This window comes from Beta vulgaris, chromosome 1 (genome assembly GCF_026745355.1).
Source record: "Beta vulgaris subsp. vulgaris cultivar EL10 chromosome 1, EL10.2, whole genome shotgun sequence".
NCBI lineage: Eukaryota > Viridiplantae > Streptophyta > Magnoliopsida > Caryophyllales > Amaranthaceae > Beta > Beta vulgaris.
In genome coordinates, this window is record NC_079202.1 from 26,044,444 (window position 1) to 26,069,487 (window position 25,044).

Sequence of the window (25,044 nt, forward strand, 5' to 3'; positions counted from 1 at the left end):
ATGATACCCTGAGAACGCGTCCATAAAGCTCAGCAAGGCATGCCCGCTAATGGAATCTACTAGCTGGTCAATCCTTGGCAAAGGGTAGCAATCCTTTGGGCATGCTCGATTCAGATTTGTGAAGTCCACACACATGCGCCATTGGCCGTTGGCTTTTTTCACCATTACTACGTTCGCCAGCCATTCTGGATAGTCGCACGGTTCAATGAAGTCGGCCGCTATCAACTTCTCCACCTCTTCTTTGATTGCTTTGTTCTTCTCGGTTGAAAAAGCCCTTTTCTTCTACTTTATTGGGCGGACTGCGCTGTCGACGTTTAGACGATGAACCATCACGGTGGGTTTATTCCCGGCATCTCATCCGCCGAGAAGGCGAATATGTCATCATTTTCTTTAGAGTTACCACTAAACGGTCATCATGAGGATAAACGACATGCTTGGCATCCTCCAGAGTAAATAACATCGCTGGCATTGATGGCGTCTTCTTCCATGGCAGACTTTCATTGAAGTTGACATGATGCCTGAATTCTTTCAAGCTTGCTTTTGCCCCATTTATACTTCCTCCATGGATGGGACCACCGCTAATTACATGGATCTCGTTGATCCGAGACTGGACATTATGGTTTGCTGGCTTTATCAAATCTCCCTCTTTAGTCTGAGCTTTGTATTGGCTGAAGTAACCTCTTCTTATTAAATCCTCCAAATTGTCTTTTAGATGCCGACAATCTTCAGTCAGATGGTCGTGATCCCCATGGAAATCACACGACTTACTCTTATCGCGGTTCTTGTGGAACATCTGCCTCGGATGCTGCCATTTGTCATTATCTTTGTTCATCAGGAAAATCTGACTTCTTGAGGTGGTGAGTTGAGTGTACGCATCAAATTTCTCCGATCGCGGTCATATCTCTCATTTTCTCTTTCTCGGTCATTCCCTCTTTTGACCATATTTGATTCCTGCCTTCTTTCATCTCGGTCGCGGTCACTCTCGCGACCCTTTTCTTTTTTCTACTCATCTTCCGTCTTATCAAATTCACGGTTGCCTACTACCTTATCGAACTCTTCTCCTCTGATGTAGTCATTGGCCTTGCCAAGGACTGGACCCAAAGATGTATATGATTCCCGGCCCAGGTACTTCCGGAATGGCGGTCCTTCCTTAAGCCCCGTCATCAGAGCTAACACAACCACATCCTGTTGCAGTCTGGGTATCGAAACCGCTTCGACATTGAAACGGCCAATATAATCCCTTAAACTTTCATTTACACCTTGCTTGACAGACCGTAATTCTCCAGTAGTACGCTCACGGCGCCTATTGCTTACAAAGTGTGTACTGAATGTGGATGATAGCTGACAGAAGCTAGAGATGCTACCTAGTTTGAGACTTTTAAACCACGTCTGAGCTATCCTAGTCATAGTGGAAGAGAAGACCTTACACCAGATGGCGTCCACCTGCGTGTAAAGGAACATATGACCTTCATAAGCCGCCACATGATCATCTGGATCAGATGTGCCGTCATACTTAGAGGACGGCATCTGTTCTCGTCATGGGATGGTTCAATATTTCGAGAGTGAAGGGAGAGAGCTTGGGCTTGATAAGAAGGTGACCCCCTGCCGAGTAGTTACTAGAACCGGTGGCACTGTACTCACGGCGGGAGTAACCCTGAGTCTCTTCTTCAGAGTGGTATAACTCCTCTGTCTCCAAAGTCGCTTCCTCATAGTCAGACCGGTCTATCTTCTTCTCCATCTCACGTCCGTCTTTACCCAAGGACTGCATCTTTCGAAGCGTGGTGCTGTCAGCGTTCCTACCGGCCGTAGCCAGTGGTCGCTTACGGGTTCCGCCAAGCTGTTGAGTAGGTGGAGTACTCTGCTGAGGATTACTAGTTAACATCTGTATAAAGGACGCTACAGTTTGTAACTGTTCAGGAGAGAATTGACTCAGTTGAGCCAAGTTAAAAGGTATGTTACTGTTCAGAGTCCGCTCTTCTGGCGTCCGATAATTGAATTGCGGGTTTCCTAGCACCCCGGTGATAACTGGCTGCGATGATGTCTGACCGACGTCCATTTCCTGGGTACCGTGACCGGTATTGTTTGCGTCACCCATAACTATTTCCCTGAAAGGCTAGGAAATCCCCTCCTTCTAGCGCCAAATTGTTTCGGTGTTAAAACGGTTGACGTCCTCAGTAGAGTCCACCAAAGAAGTGGAGTGACGTCCTTGCTGTGTGATTGCACAATATGCAAACGTGAGCTACCCTTGGGGTGGTTGTGAGGAAACCCCCTCCGTCGCTCAAGTCAGTAATGGTCCCACTAGGATTCAGAGAGAGAAAACTTAGAATGAGAGATAAGCTATTTTTAGTATCAGAGAATGTACCTGCAGAATAGTACTATTAGGGTATTTATAGAAGTAATATTCTTCTAACAGGGCGTATAATCCTTCGACACGTGTAGGGCTGTGACGCACTTGACAGGTGGGAAGATTCCCTCCTTTTGTCTTGTTAGGCGTCCGCCAACGTTGCCGGCCATCGGGGATGAACTGACTTTGGTGGAGCTGTAGATGACTTTAACGTGCTCGCGTCTTCTATCGTGCTCGCGGACACTTCATGTGTGGCCGCTAATGCACTTGGGTTATACCCATACAAGTTTCTTCTAATCTAATTATTTCTTACTATTTATGTTTTTAATTTTGTATATTGATTTGAATTTTCTTTAAATTTTTTGGATTCCATGTCCGTATAATGTTTTATTGTGGTTTAGATATCGAGTTTTGTGATTTTTTAATGTTGATCTATGCCTTTTTCTCTATATGCAGTGTTGTAGGAGCATTACATGGTGTTTTTAATAGTGTCACACCCAAAAACTAGTCAAAATCGAGTCATGCCTATATGTTGTCTTTGATTTGGGTTTACTTTTTGACTTCAATGGAGCTTTATGAATTAACACAAAGCATGATCGCATAAGCACTAGAGTCAGTTGTATTTGTGTTGGAAGAATTACAGTAGAGCGTAAGTCTTTTTTTCGAAATTAATGAAATTGAAATTTACTCAAAATTAATCAAGTTTTCGTTTTGTGCCTAAAATCATTGTCAAAGCGACGAACACTGGCCGGTTTGTTTATTAGTGTTTAGATGTTGCCTAAAATAGATGTTGATTTTCTATCTTTGTTCAATCTCTGTGGATTTCTGGATTAAAATGTAGCTAGTTCATTGGAGTTTTTCTAGCTCTTGGATCAACGACTCTAATTAATGCTCCTCATGTCCATTCATACCACATTAATCATAGAGTCATTTAACATGCTTTCTAAGGTACAATACCCAAATCTTTACTTCTTGTAACATCTTTGTTACACTATAGAGCAAATAATAAAAATCCAATAATCATGCTCATGATACGATAGAATTACGCATTACAATGCCACATATCAATTTCCAATCATAAACATGTTACCAAACAATCTCAGCAATCACAATTGTTCCCTATCATGATTCTAGGTTTCAATCGAATAATTCACAACCTAACATGATACTAATAATTGCAACTAAACTGATACGCGTACGTACCTTGTAACGAATTCACTGCCTAAACAAATGTTCCGCTTATGAAATTGTGACTTAAACAAGGAAGTACTTCAGTTCTACGTCCTTGATAATATTATCAAATAATACGTGACTAGCTATATCGACTTAGTATTTCGAAGTATAAACAACAACTAATCTCATTGTTCATTAACTTCCTTTTCTTTCCTAACTCTATTGAGCTTAGGGTCTTTTAAGAGTCAATGTTAGTGAGCCAAATGATTTTAGTTAACTCAGTAATATAACACCTTTACCAACTCCATTAAGTCTTATGTCCAATATACTACTAAAATCAGGTTTACATAGCAAGGTCATTATAACTTCCCAACTAATAATCAATAATCTACCTTCGTAACTTTATACCTTACTTATTTACAAAACCTTAAATCAGATAACAACTTAAATCAAATTACCAACTTAAACTAATTATACAAACATAATTAATTAATAATTTACTCAAATTACAAATTAATCAACTTAAAACTTAATATAATAGAAAAACAGATTATACAATTTTAAAATGAATATAATATCATATTATACATATTAGGTTTTTATACCACTTAATCACGCTAAACACCGACAACTGAATTCTGGCATCCCTCGCTCACGCACCGTACGCACGACACACCACGGGTCTCGGCCCTCGCGTGACTCGCACACCACAGCAGCGATTTTGCTTTGCATCACACCCAGATTCGTCGCACAGCGACTTCGTCGAAGGCTCGCACAACCCTTCGAGTGTCTCGCACCACTCTCGAGCATCGCTCGCTCTCGCATAACACTCGAACGTGAATTGCTCGCACAAGATTTCGCTCACTCGCGCAGACCTTCGAACGCCACACACAATAATAACCGCAAAACCCTCGTAATTCGTCGCACACACCACAGCGACACTCGCACAACCTTCGTGATTCGTTACACACACCACAGCGACACTCGCACAACCTCCTCGCACACCTCGAACCACGACCCTCATACACTTGCTCGCACGCCTTCGACGAGGTTCCGAGAAGGAACATGTCGTCGGAGAAGGAGAAAAAGAAGAGAGGATTAGAGAGAGAAACAACTGAGAAGGAAAGAGAGATTGAGAGAGAGAGAGAAATTGGGTGTGACGGCTGAGAGAGAGAATTAGGTCTAGTAGGAATCGGTTAATTTATTTACTCCGACATTAAAATAAACCGAATGATAATAGAATTACTTTAAAATTGTAAGTGTACTCAAACTGTATTATTATTTTATTATTATTTTTTTGTAAATTATACTAAAATACCTTTCAATTATATTCTTTATATTTCCTTATTTATAAAGAAATAACTCCAAAAATACGAAGTATTACACCCTAGCCGTAGTCTTCTCTATTAAAGGCTTGCACTCTTGATAAAAGAGCTTCCTAGTTGTGAGAGGCACTCCTAAGTACTTAATAGGGAAAGTACCCATAGGCACCTGAGTAATAAGCTGAAGAGCAAGCTTCTCATCTTCAGAATCACCAGCAATATACAAGTTATTCTTCGCTATGTTTGCCACAAGACCTGAAGCATAAGAAAACTTGCTAAAAGCATCAAACAGCAACTGAAGTGAGCTATGATCAGCCCCGGCAAACATGAGAAGGTCATTAGCAAACATCAAGTGTGTGATATGAAACCTTTCACATCAGTTCAAACCATATTCATGAAAAAGGGGCTTTGTGTGCGAACTGGTTTGAACTTGTTTTATACCCAATGTGGATAGTGAGATACTTCAATGAAACATGCGTCTAGTTGCTTTTTGACTTCCTCTTTTATTTTAAGAGCAACGTCAGGTTTCATGCGTCTCAATTTTTGATTGACGGGTTTTATGGTGGGATCGAGAGGTATATGGTGTTCAACGATCTCACGGTCTACACCTGGCATATCTCTGTATGACCAGGCAAAGACATCGTGAACTGTTTGAGCGTGTTGATTAGATCATTACGCTCTTGTGGCGATAGTGTTAGTCCAATTTTTATATCTTTAGGTTCTTCCTCTGTATTAGTATTGATGTTTATTGTTTCTGTTTCTTCGATTATTAGGGTTCGATTTTCATTCTCTTCCATTGCTTTAATTAATTCAATATATTCATTTGATTCGTTTTCATTATCTGAATTATTTGCAGCAGAACAAACTATGGATGGAGAATGCATATACTCGGTAATAGTAGCCATTTCATTGAATTCAGAAAGCAATACATCATAAAGAGATTCGATGGGTGGTGGAATCTCTGACTCAATCCTAATTACATCATTATTAGAACTAAGCACATTGTTGCTACAAACAGACTCAGAAACAAAATCAGGCTCGTCTTCAGATACGGGCTCTTCGAACATAGGTCCTTCGCCTATAGAGATTTCCTTAGCTTCCCCGTCGCGGTCAACCCACTTGAATATCTGCCTCCATCCTTGCTCGATGTGAGAGGGTGATGGCTAGATGAATAGAGAAGGGTCGAAATTTGGGCTCCGGGTTATTTGAGAGAAGAGGTGATTCTGGCTTATGGGTGGTGTCCTTTCCTGTCCAAAGAGAATGCCTAAAGCCCTTGGACCCAAGCTGTCTAGGGGTGGAAACTTGGGCTTGTTAGGGAGGAATGCTCCCTCGTTTAAGAAAGAACAATCATGGAAAATTTCGAATCCAGGAACTGTCTTCCCTAAATGAACCATGTAGCAAGGTTCAGCAAAGCCATAGTGGGGGTAATCATCTCCTTCCTTTATGAATTGTCCATTGAGAGTGAATGGATAGGGGAGAAGATCCCGTTTTCTGGCTTGTTTAGCCATGTCAATGGCATTTTCGAGCTCCTCTTTAGTAGGCTTGTAGCCTAAGCCGAAAAGATCGTTCTTAAAACTAGGGACAAAGGGATGAATGATTCCTTTGCCTTGTCTTGCAAGGGGAATTCCTGGAAAGTATCCCTTTTGTAGCATCATAGTATTCACGACTATGTGTGCTCGAGGGTCAAGTGTAAGTGGTTCTATGTCTTCGGTTTCAATGGTGTTGATATCCTCTATATAGAAACCCCATACATTTTCAGAATTTGAGCCTTGAGTAACTTCGGCAATAGTTTTCCTTTTGTTGTTTCTAACTTGATTGCAGAAGCTAGGATAGTTACAATAGACCCATAATGGTGAAGTTGTACCATTTGATGAAGCGATGAAGGGACCGCATTCAGGTCATGGAGCCATGGGCGTCCTAGCAAAAGATTGAAGATTGGCTTTATATCCATGACATGGAATAAAGTATTTCTTTCAATCTCTCCCGTTTTGAGAAGCAAAGGGAAAGTGCCAATGATTTCTCTTCGGGAATTATCATAAGCTCTTATGCTTTGTTGAGAGAGCTTATAATTTTGAAGTGTTAGGCCTAAGTCCTGGGCCGTTCTTAGTGGCATGACATTAACAGCAGAGCCATTGTCCACTAGAGTGAGGGGAACCATTTTTCCAAGGCACCGGACATTAAGGTAGAGAGCCTTGTTATGGTTGACACCTTCAGGAGGTAAGTCCTTATTTGTGAAGGTGATGTGGGAATCGCCTCTTTCAGTAGTCAAAAGGTTGACTACTTGTTCGGGAGTTGTCGTTGCTGGTACGTTCATTTTCGTTAAAGCATTAATAAGTGCAATGCGGTGCTCCCTAGATGAAGTTAACAATTGTCATATGTTGACGTCGGCTTTCATCTTCTGCAATTGTTTAATGATGGGATTTTCGGTCATGATTTTCGGTTGAGTAGGTTGAGTGGCTTCAACCTCTAGAATGATGGTAGGTGCATTATTTCGAGGTGGAGCATCCTTTTGGTAAATGCGGCCTGACCTAGTGAGATGTTGTATGGCCTCTATTTCTTTTGTTTCCTTGCTTTGCCAAAAGGTAGATGGATCACTTAGATGAAGTGGTGGAGGTATAGTTGCATTAGCATTGCTAATGTAGATATCCTCCTCATCATCATCCCATATTCCACATATTAGATTGGATGGGAGATGGACAGTGATGTTGGGAGTGCCAACATTAGTGATGTATGCAGAAGAGTCGAATTCTCCTTCCTCCTCAAGGATTATAGCATGTATTCCCAAGGGATTGGAGTTGTTACTAGGCTTGAGAGCTTGTGGAGGAACTGGCAAGCTTTCATCTTCGATCATGTCTTAGATGACATGCTTAAGAACCCAGCATTAATCAGTGTCGTGGCCGTTTCCTCGATGGTACTTGCAATAAGCATGAGCATTGAATCGAGCAATCCTCTTGTCTTCTGGCGGATCCGGAGTAGGGCCTACGGGTGATATGCGCTTCTGAGCTTGAAGGCGTTCTAAGGCTTGAGCGTAAGTCATACCGAGAGAGGTAAGGGTTCTGCCACGTTGCCATCTGTTCCTCGAAGGTTGTCCCACAGCATGCACCTCAATGTGCTTTGTGCTAGAGGACTCAGTCTTTCTGTTTGGAGGCCCTTTACTAACAGTGTTTTGGGGTTTCCATTGCTTGGCCTTGAGCAAGTCGTCTTCTATTTTTATGCCCACGTCATAGACCCTTTTGAAGGAGTCTAGGCCAAGATATCGCAAGTGTTGTTTGTACGAGTCAGTAAGATTGTCGACAAACTTTTGCACGAGCTCAGAATCAGAAGGGCGATGGACCATTTTAGTGGCCTTTTCGCGCCATCTTGAGTAAAAAGTTGTGAAGCCTTCATTCTCCTTTTGTTTCAGTACTTCTAGCTCACGCAGAGTGACTTGGAAGTCTGTATTGCAGGAGTATTGAGATAGGAAGGCTTTAGTCACATCATCCCAAGTAGAGATTCCTTTGGGATCAAGTGACTAGAACTAATTCAGTGGAATCGATTCTAGTGACATAGGGAAAACCGACGCATAGAGATCTGGGTCGACTCCCTTCAATGTCATGCATCCTTAAAAGCTTCGCAAGTGATGCACAGGATTATCTGTCGATTTGAACTTTGGAATGTCCGCAGTGGCAAATTGTTCAGGGAGAGTTGCTCCCAAAGGTCGAGCATAGTCATATTGGAAGTACCTTTCGGGATTGGTAATCCTTGTGACCATGTTTTCTAGCTGTTTAACCCTGTCAGGATTATTTGCAGCATTCTCCTCGTCGAGCTCGGTTTCAAGTTGAGCAAGGCGAGCAGTAAGTTCATTGATTTGTTGCTCAGTACTACTCTCACCCATGATTGCTGAAGGAGATGATGGAGGGATATCGGAAGAAGAAGAGGAAGATGAACTAGTAGAGGAAGGGTCAGGAGTCGGCGAAAAATGAAATGTAGCTATGGTGGGATTAGAAAGGTCTGAAAGTTGTTGTAAGGAAAGGTCAAAGGGGACAGGAACACGTTGTGTTGGAGAAGGTGGATTGGAACAAGGTTGGTTGAAGATGGGATTGAGGGAACGATTATACGCAGAGAGACGCGCTTCTTCGCTACTAGTTGTTCGACGTAATCGAGAAGATCCAATACGTCGCCAAGTGGTACTAGTTCTCCTAGGAAATTTTAAAACCATATTTTAGGACTCAAATGTTTAAATTTTAAAATTCATTTAAGACACCTAATGCAGTAGTTGGACTCTTAGTTGAACTTCCTAGAGATCCATTAGAATTGGGCTAAGCTAAGATGATCCAAAGCAAAGGCATGGATTAAATTAGCAAGGCCCTAAACCATAGGTCCATATTAATCATGGATTCGAGATCGAACAAGCAATATGAGCCTATGTCCTTGGATTGACCTATCCTAATGGGCTTGCTAGCACAAACATGGCTACAAAGAAGGAATGACGCATACTAAGGAAGTTTCCTCTTTTGAAAGAAACTAAATTAGTACTGGCCAAAGATGGAAACTTGCTAAACACTCCTAAAATAGCATGGATAATTAAGGCAATAAAAACTTTAGGAAAGATATCCACAACTTCCTAAGATAGAAAGGACGAAGTTGATAGGTTTCCTTCTATAGTTATTGCAAAACTTTCCGCTTTCGGGAATGGTTAGCAAGGATCCGAACCTCTAGTAGTCAACATAGAAGATCCTATAGTCTAGCATATACAAAGCACATAACACATAGATGACATGATAAGCAAGCACAAGCACATGCACATGGGTCAACATTCCTAGCCAATGTTCTAAGGGTGCTAATGGTTGGTTTGGTTAATGGTTAGGCCAAGGATCCCACTACTAAAGGAAAGTCTACCGAGTTGCTTCATGATGCTGCCTACATGTTTTATGCATAAATAGGCGCACACCATAAGTTGCACGATCAGAACTAACCCACATCCAAAACCTACAGTGTAGGCAGGAAAACATAGTGGTCGGAATAAGGTCTCGCTTGCAAACTTAGAGGCCGAATGGGCTCAATTTCGATGTGCACGAAAACCTCCCCTAAGGGTGAGTAAGCCACAAAGGACTTGGGTAAAATAGGGTGCCTTAGCATTCTCCGGCTCATCGCGGACGATGCGCGTTTCGGATGTATGCAAAATATGATGCAATGCAAACAGTTTATATCTAAGATTATCATATTGTAAAGATCGATTTTAAGCGCATAATTATTTTTGTTCGACAAAACAGGACAAAATTATTTTTTTTACTGGGCGCACGTGGCACTTGCGCAGGGTGGGCGCCACTGCCACGTGCGCCAGTAGTGGAATTTTAAATTTTTTTTTTTTAATTTACGGAAACTGTTCAAAAACTGAACCCAGAACGGCAACATAAAGCCAGCGCTAGTGAGGCCTGCGCTGGGCTTAATTAAATTTTTTTTTTGTTTTTTTTTTCAGTACAGCATATATTCTACAGATCTGAAGAATTAACCCGGCGCGGCTGGCATATGCGCTTCAGGAAAATTCACTTTTTCTATTTTTTTGGCTTGCGTAATTTCATAAAATTTGCACAAACTCGAAACAGGCCCAGAATAAGGTAGCGCAACTGGTAGGTGCGCTGCCTTATCCCCCTCTTTTTTTTTTTGAAAAAGTTTAATTTTTATTCCAGATCTGTCTAGTATTGGCGCGACTGGTACGTGCGCAACAGAAAAAATTAATTTTTCTGTTTTATTCCGATTTGCGTAATTTGTAAAAATTTGCACAAACGCGAAAAACAGGAACAAGTAGGCAGCGCTACTGGCAGGTGTGCTACGTACCTTTTCACTTTTCATTGCAGATCGACATAAGAGTGTTACGTCGAGATATTTCCGTAAGAAAACAGGCAGCGCAGGTGGTATGTGCGCTGAGTTTTCTGATTTGTCGAACCTTTCAAGTCTCTTCCTCTTCTTTCAAAATTCTGGTAATGCAGAAATCGAAAGGTCCCCAGTGAAGTCGCCACTGTAGGAGATGCAGATGAAAATCCCCCCAAGGGGTCCAGAACCGAGTTTCTATGTTTAGGCTCGATTGCTGGAAGCAAGCAAAAAGGGAAGAAAACAAGGCAGAATGTGCACATGCAAGCCAAATTGAAGTTGCCAATGAGTATTAAGGGACAAACTCATAAACCGCGAATTGCACGATTTTCCCGCAATGACTCCATTAATGGTCTGTGAAACCATAGTGTGGGTTCGGGGATGATGGTACCAATGTGATAGAGTGTATCACATTAGCCCGCAAAAGCGGCCTCTACTTGGTTCGATCAAAACAATAAAACAATCAAAAATATCATGCAATTCAAAAGCCAATGTTACAATATATAAAATTATAGATCTTGATGATTCAAAGCATAAAACTATTTTTAGGTCAGATCTGATTATTAAACATAGTTTTGAATAATAGGAGCCTAAAACATGCTTAGATTTGTCCAAGTTTTCTGATTTAGGTGATCAAGCAATTTAGATTTAATGTTAAACAATTACTATAGTGATTTGAGGGAGATTCTCATAAACTTACAGAATTCGCCTTTTAAAACAAGATGAGCGCCTCGAAGTTTCAGCAATCTTCTTTGCCAGATCTTAAAACTAAGTATTTTGTGAAGTATTTTATTCTATGAAAAAACCCTAGAAAACTCTTTCATAAAAATTTGTATCTGATGTTGTCCTTTCAAAACTCGTCCCCTTCTGCTATGTGTATGCAGAGGGGTTTTATAATAAAATTTGTGAAAAATGTAGGAAACCCTAGCCGATCTAATTTCGGATAATTTCCTTAGAAATAAGATAAAAATCGTCCAGAATCTGAGCAGAGAATAAGATAATTGCCTCTGTGCCAGTTTTGTTCTTGTAAAATCCGATTTTTGGTATTTTTGTATTTTTTTAAAAAAAAGTAAAAATAAAAATAAAAATAAAAATAAAATAAAATGAAATGAAATATTTAAGAAAAATTGAAATAAATAAAATTAATTAAAAACAATTAATTTTGTAAATTCCGATTTTAAAATGAAATAAAAACTAATTTTCATAAAATAATTAAAACCTTTTCAATCGGCAAGAGGATCTCTTCTCCTTACTCATTTATACTTGATAATAGCGTTTACAATGTTGTAAGATGAACATTATTGTCACAAAAATGCTAAAAGTAGCATTGTAGCTCAATTAAAATAATTGAGGTTTTCTGTGACTTAACATCAACTCAAAAATAAGCTTGAATATTTAATAAATGAATGATGTTAATATTCACTAGGATGTGACTAATTAGGACGACAAAATTAGGCGTCTACACCTATAAATACGCCTCGTCGGCCTCCGTTTTAGAGGACTTCTTTTTCAAGAGCTGGTCGAACCCTAACACCTCTCTCTCTCTCTCTCTCACACTCTTCTAAAAACCTCCAAACACTTTCAAAACACCTCAAAACACTTTCAAATTCAACTTTCATCAACTTCCTAGTGACACTTTGAGCATAATTCAAGATCGTTTTGACCGCCGCATACATTAATCTTGACTTAATTCAACTTTGAGTTTTAATTAAATTATTAAAAAATGTAGAAACTCACGTAACTCAAGTTCTTCATGTAAATATGTAGGAATTAATTGAACTTCCACTAACTTTAATTAATAATAAATTTACTTTTATCATTATTATTATTATGCATGACTTTTGTATAGTATTTTGTATCATCACCTTTATTCTTGTTTAATCAAGACCGAAATTTTATGTGAATCACGTTAAAGTCAGATAAATATGGACGACCGGATTTAGGTACCGTATTAATTTGATTAATCTCAAAGTGATCACATTATTTAGGATAGGTAGTAATTCTTTGTAATAGTAACTCACCCTGTAAATAATTTTTAATATTAGAGGGTGCTTTAAGGACAAAATTGCTAAGTTGTTTGTATTTAATAATTGTTATGAATTGGAATTACAATGAGACCGAGTAGAGGCCACTACAGGCGGGCGGATTTGGGTCAAAGATTCAATCCATACCCTGTCCCCGAACCCAAGAACTGGTTACTGGACCAAATTGTGGGGCCATTTTTTTGGCACCAACGTTTCGGGCGTCCGTGAGATACCTGTATAGTCACGGTGGCGATCCCCTCTCTCGACAACATCCCCCAACGCACTCACATGCAGATTCTATGGCTCAATTCCATAACACGATGTAGGCCGATTAATTCGATGTCTACCATTTGGCGACTTCACTGGGGATATTCACCGTTAGGTTAGTGGACAAACTCGAAAGTCTCGTAATTCCATCATCATATTTTATTGGATTGTGCATATTGCATGTGACCCTCCGAATAGGGTCACACCTTAGGCTCCCTAGTCTTATTATGGGCATGTTCTATGCTCGAGACTTCCATAAGGGGGGATACTGCCATTAATGCATGTGGTTACTGGATCACTTGGACAGGGTCAGTCCCATCCCGTCCATGCCGCATGTGCACGTGTTACTTGATGCATGTACATAAGGGGTATCTCGGTCGTACATCACTTTTTGTGTAGTGGTGAAATTGGACCCAGCTCTACTCTTAGGCGTGGTATCCTCTTAGACCTAACCCAAGATTGACTATAGCGCATATAGATCCTGACCTTAGGAATATAACTTGAACTCTTGTTGTATCATTTTGTGTAACTACTTGTGCATTGTATGGGCTCTAGCCATGTATAAGTTCAAACATTCACTCAAATTCACTCACATTCATGTAGACATGGTCGTCTTCTAGTCCATATCATCTAGTCTTAGTCCACAAGCCTTAGCTTTAGGCCATAACCTTTAGTCCATAAGTCCATACTACTTCCTCCGTTTTTTAATACTTGCAACAAACTAATTTTTTATCCCTCATAAAAATTCCTATTTGTTGCAACCATTGAAAAACGGAGGAAGTATAAGCATCGACCTTAGTCCTCTTTGACCTAAGTTGACTTTGACCTATGCCGACTTTGACCCTAAGTTGACTTTGACCCTTAGTCCACTTTGACTAAAGTTGACTTTGACCTTAAGTTGACTTTGACCTAAGTTGAATTTGACCCTAGTTGACTTTGACCGTAGTTGACTTTGACCTAAGTTGACATTTTTCCTTAGTTGACTTTGACTTTTAAGTTCATATGGACTTTGATTTTAGGTCACCTAGACTTTGACCATAGTTGACATAGGTTTTGACCTTAGGTTTTACCCTAGACTTTGACTTTAGACCTTGACCTTGACCTTAAGGTTTGACCTTAACCTTTAATCACATAGGTTTGACTTTAGCTCATCTAGCTTTGATTTTAAGTCCACATGGGTTTGACTTTAGGTTTGATTCTCACTTAGGCACACCCCTAGCCATGTAAGGGATTCCTTAAGCATCATGTTGTACATTCTCGACTTTCCAAAAAAAAAAAATCCAAAAATAAATAATAAATTTTTTTTTCCCAAAGTGGAAGGGCACCATGTATTCATGCATTTTAAGAAAGATGACCATGAAATTAGGGCATACATTCTCATTTCCCATTTGCATCTACATACATCTGTGTCATGACTAAGGAAGTAAACTAAGGGTCTAGTTCTTTCCTAAAATAGGATGAAGTTGTCAACAAAACCCCACTCGGTTCAAGGCATCGCAGAGTCCCTACCATCATTCCTCCACAAAGACAAACCTTCCGAAGGGTTCCGAAATCTAGAGTATCCGAATCATCCATTATGGCTGACGAGAACGCTAAGAGAATTGTCGAACTTTCCCAAACTGAGGCGAACTTAGTTGACATGATCGCCAGTCTTTCCACTAAGATCAACCAAAATGAGAACACTTCATCTAGCTCCATAATCCAGAATGTGGAGAAATTGCTAAGAAGCACATGGACGGGGCCTTTTACTATAAGAACTTAGAAAATGAAAATTCGCCTTCTCCTAAGCTTCCCGAAAAGTTCTCTGCTGATGATCTCCCATAGTTCAAGCCTATTGACGACCCTCGCTTCCATCTCAAGGATTTTAAGGTGACTTTGGCTCTCAAATGGATCGATCCAGCATTGTACCAAAAGGTTTGTCCACTTTCTCTTACACTAGTATGTCAGAAATGGTTATTTTCATTGTCGGAAAAAGACACTGCCACATGGGAGGACATGGAACTTGCTTTTATGGCTTGCTACAAGGGGAACATCCAAACTCAAACCTCTTTTCGTGAACACGAGATCCTCAAGCAAGAGGAAAAGGAAGGGTTTACTACATTTCTCTCTAGATGGAAGGAAACTGCAGCACAATTGGTTCATACTCCACCTGAATCTGAGTTGAACTTTCATATCAAATCTTCAACCAAAATACAGGAATCATCTCCGATACATGGGCTTAGAGACTTTCGATAAGGTCTACCACATTGGCATCGCCATTGAAGATGACCTTTTGAAAGAAAACAAGGAAAATAGCAAGTCGAGATGGAACAAGAAGAGTGACAATCCTAACTCCTTGGATGTGTCTACTGTTCAAACCCAGACACCACAGATTGAGGCACTAACCCAAAAGCCATACAGGCGCCAACAGCTCAACTACATGCCTCTCAGAATGACCTATGATCAAGCTTTTGAATGTCTTAAAAACAAGGCTATACTCAAGCCAATAGGGCCAACTCCTGACCCACCACTTGAAAAGTGGTCCTCGAGATGGGGTGCTTCTAAGTATTGCAAGTATCACCAAGGTAATGACCATTCCACTGAAGATTGCTTTGGATTGAAGGATTTACTCCAAGATATGATTGAGGATGGTAGGCTTCCTATCCGTCCAGGGGCCAAGAAGCTCAACACCAAGACCAAACCTCTTGCTACCCTCATGATTGGTGCTGAAGAGGGTATGTTTGATCCTACTAACCTCATAACTCCTATTGGTCAACTGCTTGAAGAAGTCTTCTCCTTGAATTCTGAAGTTCTTCCCACCTCTGTTAATGCCTTGTGGGATAGTGATGGCGAAGACGTATGTCATAATTTCTTCACGTCCCATAATGCTGTGACAGGGGAAGACATGCTCTCTCCCGAACAAGGATGAAAAGATGGTGCCCATAACCACACGGTTGGACCAAGCCTTTACAATGCTTGACGGGTTGCCTTCTAAAATTAGCAGCATGGAGTTTCCTATCGACCAAGTATATCATCTACTGAACCCGTTGTAGAGGGCTCCTCGTCTCCTTTGGCACCCACTTCCAACTTTGATTCCTGAGGTGCGATCATATCTTGAAAGCGAACAGGGATATGAGCACGTTCAGCTGAAAAGTACTCATCCATTAGCGCGGCGAAGTTAGGGCCAGGTTCAGGATCTATCATCATGGCATCCTTGAAGTTGTCTCTGCTAGCGTAAAACAAAGCACAAGTGCGCTCAAAGTACTTGATAAAACCATCAACAAACATCAGAATCGTAGGTATCCATAATCGATTACTATGACCTTCCAGAAACGCACGGTAAAACACAAGTCCAGTGACAGATACCTGAGTGGCAAGCTGCAGAGTGTGTCGACGCCACATCTCGTTGTCCTCCAGAGCGAGGGCAGTGATGGTGTTGGGTCCCCTAAGATGGAGCAGTAAAAAGGACGCCCACAATGCTAGCAGCTCGATTGACTGGGCATAGTGATGACATCTATTGTTGGACATCAACCCTATGATGTACATTGTTATTGCATCTAATAACAGGTAAAGCACCCAAAGCAACACTTGAAGTGCGCTCTCTAAAGAGCTTTTTCTCAAAGGTGCAAGAAATGTTAGCAAAGCTTGTATTAATAGACTAACGAGAATGAGGACTGGGATTTCCCGAGTTTCCCATAGTTGCTTCACACTTTCTCTATCTATGTCTTTCATTTAGATTTCAATATCTTATTATTTGATTTTGCCTTTTGATTTCACACATGCATGTACTTGTACTATAAATAAAGAATTAGCGAAAGCTAGGTGGAGTGCAAATACAATAGGCGTCATCGTGATTTCTTATAGCAATTGGATATAGTAGCACGTTTGTGTTACAAGTTTCAAGCTACTTTTTGTTTTCTCCTTTTTGGTGTGTTTTTCCCTCTTTTTTTGAAGGATTTAAGCTACTCTTTCTCATAAATATGTAGAAGATCAATGTCTTTAAACAAAAACAAAACACCAAACAAACTAATAATGATGATATATAGCTAAAATTATACAATTCTAAAGTGCAAAATTTTTTGGATTGAATATGAAATTCACACGTGGAAAGATATACTAAATGTTTATTCTATATCGACCACTCTGATGCCAGGATAAATTTTGGTGGGCTTAGCACAATCCCTCATCTCAAAGGGAGAGTTTGACCACACACAAACCCACCAAGATTCAATTCTATAACCATAGGTGATAGATAGAATAACCTATTAACTTATATTTGTTTGTCATCCTCTCTCCAATCATTCAATGTGCCTCTATCCAATCTTTAAGTGTGGAATACATGTAAGCTATATTATTTCTCTCTTAATATATGTCATTTATTAAAAAGTTTGAAGAATATGAGATAGTAATACTGCTTTTATAAGTAAAATTAATTCGAAGAAAAGTTATACAACATCACCAAAGAGGATTGAATTTGAACAAATAAATAATCAATAAGTAAATTAAATAAATGCTTTTCTTCAACGCTGCGACCCTTCCATAGCAAATATTCTTTATGCATTCTATAACATTGTTATGTATTACAACTTTCAATATGAGGGGTGTTGTAGCCTAAAAATCAAGGGTTACTAAGATGACATGTGGCATTCGCTTAGGCAAAGAAAAGTACAAAGGCCTGCAGCCTGCAGGTTCTTTGCGTTAAAGTACACTTTTCTGAGGAAAAGGTGTACTGGAAAGCTCTCTTGTGGCCCTAAAATTGAACTTAGGCCCAATACAAGTGAAGCCTGATTCAGCTACAGGGTAAATTGTATTGACAAATCAGCATTTGCCACGTGTCACCATATTATTGCTTAGCCAATCAGATGCTCCCAAATTAGGGTGACATCAAGGCACAACAGTCATTCCAAACACTATGAATAGTCCTTTAAATCAGGGGAAAGGTACATTTTTCAGAGCATAGTATTGTTATTCTGCCATAAAATCTTCTCTCTCTCTACTTTCTCTCTCTAAAAGTTCCTTCGCATCCCTGTTATCTGACTTAAGCATCGGAGGGGGAAATACCACCCAAACCTCCAGGGTGGGTCCCTTTTTTGCAAGTTGCTGGTCAGAAGTTTGCATCAGGATTTGAGCCAATCATTGTTGATTCATAATCAACTACAACCAGTTGATTCAATTGTTGAAGAATGTACTGGTAACAAAAATTCTTGGCAGAATATGTTTATTATTTTTTTTGGCAGAAATATGTTGTTATTTTATATCTGAATATGACATTATGTATTTTGTTATAATAGTGACTTTATGGCCTAAAGTGGTCACTGATTAAGGCTTTGTGGTGTCTTTTTGTGATTTGTGGCAGAAGACGAGCTTGATATTAGTGGTAGTCTTATTGGTGTGCAAAAGAAAACAATTGAGGAATTGTATGAATTGTATCGTCTGCATTCTGGAGCATTGGGTTTTAGCATTAGGAAGTATATATTTAGGATTGGTAGGGTTGAGGGAAATGTGTATTCAACGAAGGAAAAGTACTTTGTTTGTTCGTGTCATGGAAAAGGATGGTCAAAGTTATTTTGTTTCTGTTCCGGATGTTGTTGTTGATGAGGATGGCAATGAGAGAAAGCGAAAGCAATGGAGGGTTATTGTTACAAAGACGGGGTGTAATGCAATGATGAGGGTGAAGTGAAATGATTCGGGGATGTATGAAGTTATAGGTCATGTGCTTGTGCATAATCATGAGCTTACACGTACTGAGTGGCAACATTACCACCGTTCAGAAAGGGCCATTGGAGATGGCAAAGCGAAAGAAATTACTGTTATGACATAAGCATCAATGCGTCCTGCTGTGCAATATCGATATGAATGTCACCAATATGGTGGTGCAAAGGCCCTTGGTCACACTTCTCGTGACCACTACAATTTTGTGAATAGGCTAAAGATGAAGGCAATTGAAGGAGGTGATGCACAAGTTGTCATCGATAAGCTTAGCCAAAGGGCTGCTGATGAGGATGACTTTTTTTATAGGGCTAAATTGGATAGCATGGGTAGGTTGTGTAATGTGTTTTGGCGCGATTCTACGATGAAGGATGATTATGAATTGTATGGAGATGTTATTGTTTTTGATACCACTTATCGTACAAATAGGTATAATTTGATATGTGGTGCATTTGTGGGTATAAACAATCATTGGAAGAATGTAATGTTTGGGTGTTGCTTTTTGTCGGACGAGACAATTGATACATTTGTTTGGCTCTTTGAGGTTTTCAAGAAATGTATGGTTGGAGTTTGTCCTATGTCAATATTTACAGACCAGGATCAGGCCATGAGCAATGCTTTGTCTCAGGTAATTTTGTTTAAATTTTTGAGTCCTTTTATCGTATATGTTAAAGTGGTCACATAATGCACTAAACTGGTAACTTATAAAGGTATAATGAGTACTTAATAGAAAACTGACATTTATGACTTAATTATTATGTAATGTTTAGGGATTATGTTATGTTGGTCACTACATGATATAAAATGGTTACTTAATGGATTTATCTGGGTACGGATATCTTAAATGTGTTTATAACAGAATTGTGGTATGTAGGTGTTTCCTAACACGAGGACGAGGCTATGCCAGTGGCATCTTTATCAGGATGCAGTTAGTCACTTTGGGACTTTCAAGAGTGATGACACATTTTCCGATGCTTTTAAGAAATGTCTTCGTGGTTGTTATGATAGCGTTGAGTTTGAGGCAAGTTGGGATTATATGATGAAGAAGTATGGCCTAGAAGGAGACAAGTGGTTTGCTCGTTTGTATCAGTTGAAGGATAAGTGGTCCACAACATTGAGTAAGGACTTCTTCTCAGCTGGAATTTTGTCTTCCCAACGTAGTGAAAGTACTAATAATGCTATAGGCTTTCAAGCTTCCAAGACAACAAGCTTGTATGATTATTTTGGTATGTTTCAAAACACTATTTCACGATGGAGATAAACTGAAACCAATGATGAATTTGTTGATTCTAAATCTGTCCCTAAGTCTTATTTTCCTATGACGGGTATGTTGAGACATGCTATAGTCAAATTTACACAGCTACAATGTTTAAGGATTTTGAGCAAGAATTTGGGTATTCTTTGGGTACTATTTGTGAGTTGTTGACTATGGACGACACAATATTTGTTTATAAAGTGTGGCCTGAGAAGCATCCACAACGGACACACCAAGTCACTTTTGATTGTGTCAACAGGTTTGTTAGTTGTTCTTGTAGGAATTATGAGGAGGTGGGGATGTTATGTTATCATTGCCTAAGGATACTTCACATGCACTCGGTTAGTGAGATACCTTCATCTTATATTTTAAGGCGGTGGACAAAGTTTGCCAAAACAAAAGTTTGGGACCGTTTGAAGCAACAACAGGTGAACATGTCATCACTAAAGAAAGATTGCATTCGTTAGCGATTTCAAATGTCTAGGGTGTATAACAATCTCATCATAAGAAGTCATGATAATGAAGAGGCAAGGAAGATAATGGAGAAGGGTTATATGCGTGATCTTGCTGATGTGCTGACTGTTTTTGCTAATATTAACTTAGGTGATTCAGAATCAGGTGTTGGAGAATCAACTGCATCAAATTCCTCTACCATTACTGTTTTTGATCCTCCTTGGGTTAAAAGGAAAGGAAGAAGTGTGAGGTCGAAAAGTGGAATTGAGAAGAGCAAGAAGGGCAGAGGTCGTGGGAAATGTGTTTCAAATGTTGCAAAGGAGTTTGGTTCTTACACTCCACCTGTAAGATTATTTTGACTTTCTTACAGTGAGATAGAAGGGTGACTAATAAGCTTTAAGTGGTCACTAATAAGGTTAAATTACTGACCAGTAGGATTATAATGCAGGTTAGTTAATAATAAGTTTTTATAATGACTCATTTAAGTTTTCTTCATTACAATTGAATAATATTTTTCTTTTTTCTTCATCACTTATGATTTTTAAAGAGTTGCACAGTTGGTAACTAAATAGAATAAACTGCTGACTATATGACTATAATAGGTCACTAATTAAGATAAACTACTGAATAATAGGCTTGTATTGGTGACAAAAAAGAATATTGGTTTTAGGCTTATGACTAATATCTTAATTAAGAATACCCACAATAATACAATACTGCTTTCTAGTGTATTATACTTAAATGTTATGTTTTCCAAATATTTAAAATTAGTTATGCATACTAATAGGATTAGACTGGTCACAATTAAGAATAAAGTGGTAACTGATAGGATTAGACTGAATACAATTAAGAATATTGGTTTTGCTACATCACCTTGGTAAATTTGGCTTATCTTCTTAGACTCCATGTCATAGACCCCCATGCCATGCCCCAAACGAGCAATTTCAACATCAGCATTATATATGCAATTTCGTTTCCAATTTGTCGATGATGAAGTAGGTATAGATATATTACAACCAAGTCCCAAAAATATTAAATTAAAGTTACCCAAATCTTTAACTTCCATCCACTTTTTAGACTCGTAGTTTTGCCTGAATACCTTAAAACACTCGCTATAATAATTGTGAATATACACAGACCCAATTTGAAATAATTGTCGATGATGAAGTATGTTATGTTTTCCAAATATTTAAAATTACTTATGCATACTAATAGGATTAGACTGGTCACAATTAAGAATAAACTGGTAACTGATAGGATTAGACTGAATACAATTAAGAATATTGGTTTTGTTTTAATTATTTACCCACAATAGAATACTGATGAGATAAACTTGAGATGTTAGTATGCTATATGAACCGTTAAGCCAAAAAAACAAACATTTCAAAACACTTCTCCATACATGGTTACTAATTAGCATAATATGGTGACTAAAAGGTTTATAGTGGTCACAAAATAGAACTTTGCCTATTGCCCTTAGTTTTCATATTTACATTTCAAAATATAACCTAACATACCCTATGAAAGTTGTTAACATATCAACATTTGTGCAAAAAACCATATGATCAGAATTCATAATATAGCTTTATAGGAGGCATTCTTTGTTTTTCTAGGAGAGATTATTCTTATAGGAGAGTCTTTTGGTAGTACTTCAGTGGTTGCCTCTTGTTTTTGTGCTTCTTGGTGTCTCTTTGATCGTCTCGTAAAGACTTGTTGAGGAACAAGTTTGCTTTGATCTTCTTGTTGTTTTGGTTTTTTGGGTTGCTTTTTTTGGTTCATTTCGGGTATACCCAAGTCAAATGATGGCATATCTAGAACTGTTTGCCTTGTTGTTGTTAGGAGCTTCTCAATGTCATCAATTTGTTGAAGAACTTTAGGGTTCTCTAACAGTTGAGTCAATGTGGGTGATCCATCCTGTGGAACATCCTCGTTCCTTTGTTTAAGCTCCTCCAACCTTCGCATGTGCATGCTATAGCAAACCTCTAGGTTGCGTCCCAATTTCAGACGAGCTTGATCAATAGGCTGTCAAAATTACAAGGATCGTCATTGCAAATAATTAAAATAGTAAAATATTAATACAAGTAATCTAGTAGAACTAATGTATAATAACAAAAATATTGTGACAGTACCTTGTAACTAGCCTAGTGACAAATGTAATGAAACTGGTAACGAAAATAATTAAAATGGTAACAACAACATGTACTGCATTTTCCTTCTTGTCATAATAAGAAAATCTTTGTCATAACAAGTTTGCAATAAAGTTTATTCTCCCTCTAAAACAGATTTCCTGATTCCCACTGTCTTTCTAAACTTAAGAATTTTATAACTCGGTTGCATGGGGATATTACCCTAGTAACAAATGTAATTAAACTGCTAAATAAAGTAATTAAAATGGTAACAAAAAAATGTACTGCATTTTAAGAGCAAATTACATCGTTTGTAGTTTTTTCAATTTCTTCATCAGTCATCGTGCCTTTGGGAAGCTTGATTATTATTACCCTCTCTGCAGAATTTGTAATCACCATTGGTTGTGGCTTTGACCCCGTCATTGTAGGATTTTGATCATGATGCAATGGAGGACCTTCATTCATTTTTTCATGATGAGTTTCAAACCTGTTTCCATTGAGTAAGATTGGGAACAGTAGATTATATACCTAATGTTAAGTTATTCTATGATGACATAAAAAAACTCTATACCACACATAAAACAACATAAAAAACATAATAGTATCATACCTATTTTTATTAAGGCATATTGGGAACACTATTGTTTCCCACTCAACCATACCAAATCTTCCTCCTTTGCTGTTCTTTGCTGCAACCTCTTCTAGCACACGCTCACGGACTATTTCATATGTCCAATGCTGAATTAGTGGAAGTGATGTTGGGGTTTGCATTCCCTTCCAAAGTAAACGATGGAAGTAAATAAGTTGTAGTATGATGATGCACCCACCTACATACTTTGATCCTTTTTTGTTGCAACTTGTTACAGCTCTATCCAATCTCTCCAACACATAGCTGCACCAATTCATTCTTGGGATTTGCACGGGATCCAAAAGTGCTTTTGTTATATCCATGTCTATGTTGTTGTGTGGTGTAGGCGTGAGAAATGTCGAGAGGGCATACATAGCATAATAGCTTTGGAATCTTCGACCTCCATTTGGTAGTTTCAAAATCTCTTCAACCAGTTTGGATACTTTTATTTGTGCATTGCCTGTACATCCTAATTCTTCATGCCAATGTTTTTGTGCCCAAAGATCTGGATTGTCTCTTTTGGCAAGAGAGTTTTGGACAATAGGATCACCTTCTTTTGGCCGTTGAAAGATGTCATAAACATCATCTTCAGTTATATTGCATCCCCTAGTGGCATCAACTATAAACCAGTGGCTGCTCCCGTTATACTGTTGGACCAGCCAGTCCACCATCCCTTGATAATACGCATTCATGTTTAGCATAAGCAATCCTCCAAATCCCATAAATTCCACATGCACTCTTTGATCTGTAGTGAGTTGCTCATTCAATTTGAACAGTCCACTAGGGGAACAATATGTCGAAATCAAAACTTTCTTAGCCCTGTAAACGAATTTGGAACAACAACAAACATCACAACCATATTGATCATCAGACATTAAACTGGTCACTAATTGAGATAAACTGGTGACAAAATGAACAATATTGAGCACAAAACGAGTTAATGTAGTGATAACCCTGTTTTTGTTTTGAAACTGATTTTTTCTAAAAAGTTAATGTTTTAGTGTTGAATAATGGACATAAAAACATAATTTAAACATAAAAGTTAAATGAGCCATAAGTGGTGACTAATAGAATTAAACTAGTTACTAAATGATATAAAATATCAACCAATATCGTATTATAAAACATTAATTAAATATTTTTGCAAAGGAACAATAAATATGAATTACATAATTTTAAAATGAATGAAATGTAAACCTGGTTTTACGGGTTTTTTTTTTAGAATCATCTTGGTCAATCTTTTTCAGATGTTGTTTTCCTTTGTTCTTTGCTTTTGTACGAGGTGATTGTTGTGAAGCGTCCATCTCATTCTCCGGAGAAGTCTTCATTCCCCTTGTTATGGGTTTCCTTCCAGGTGATTGTAGTGAATCCTTTTTAGTACTCTTTTTTTACCAATTTCATTCTTTTTCCTTGAGGCATCTCTTTTTGAACTTTTTCTTCCTTTATAGGAGGTTGTTTATGTCTTTTTCCTCCCTTTTCTTAATGTTCTTGTGTTGGATTTTCCTCATTTGGCCCCTTGTTTGACTCACCTTCAGCTTGTTCCTTTTCAATTATGGGAGGAGATGTTCTTTCCTCACTTTTTTTTGGTATTTTAGGTGGTTGACGCCTTTTATCCTTTGCTGCAGCTTTTCTATCATTAGCTGCCTTTTTCTTCATCTCAGCTAAAGTTTGTGCCACAGTTTTGTATGGTTTTGCTTTTTTGTGTCTTGATTGTGTGTATCTATAAAAAGTGGTCATAACTTTCATTAGTCACTAAATGACATCAACTGGCTACAAATACAAGTTTAATGGTAACTAAATGAAACAACGTATAATTTACAATCATTTGTCCATTTTTGCATTTATGTGTCCACCAATACAACAAGCACATAATGCATTTATAATAAACAAGTTTACATTTATAATAAACAAGTT

At 38.7% G+C, this 25,044-nt stretch overlaps 2 protein-coding genes across 2 annotated transcripts; one reads left to right on the top strand and one right to left on the bottom strand.

The window, feature by feature from the left end:
- Window positions 1-340: 340 nt before the first annotated feature.
- LOC104899697 (uncharacterized) lies at window positions 341-832 on the bottom strand. The gene has a single exon (XM_010686939.2). It carries the CDS (start codon window positions 830-832, stop codon window positions 341-343), a length of 492 nt encoding a protein of 163 aa, XP_010685241.2.
- Window positions 833-18,786: 17,954 nt separating this feature from the next.
- LOC104899681 (protein FAR1-RELATED SEQUENCE 5-like) lies at window positions 18,787-20,735 on the top strand. The gene is made up of 4 exons (XM_048636352.1): window positions 18,787-19,296; window positions 19,543-19,894; window positions 20,029-20,182; window positions 20,408-20,735. The coding sequence occupies exons 1-4, from the start codon at window positions 18,787-18,789 to the stop codon at window positions 20,733-20,735; spliced, it is 1,344 nt and encodes a 447-aa protein (XP_048492309.1).
- The last annotated feature ends 4,309 nt before the right edge of the window (window positions 20,736-25,044 follow it).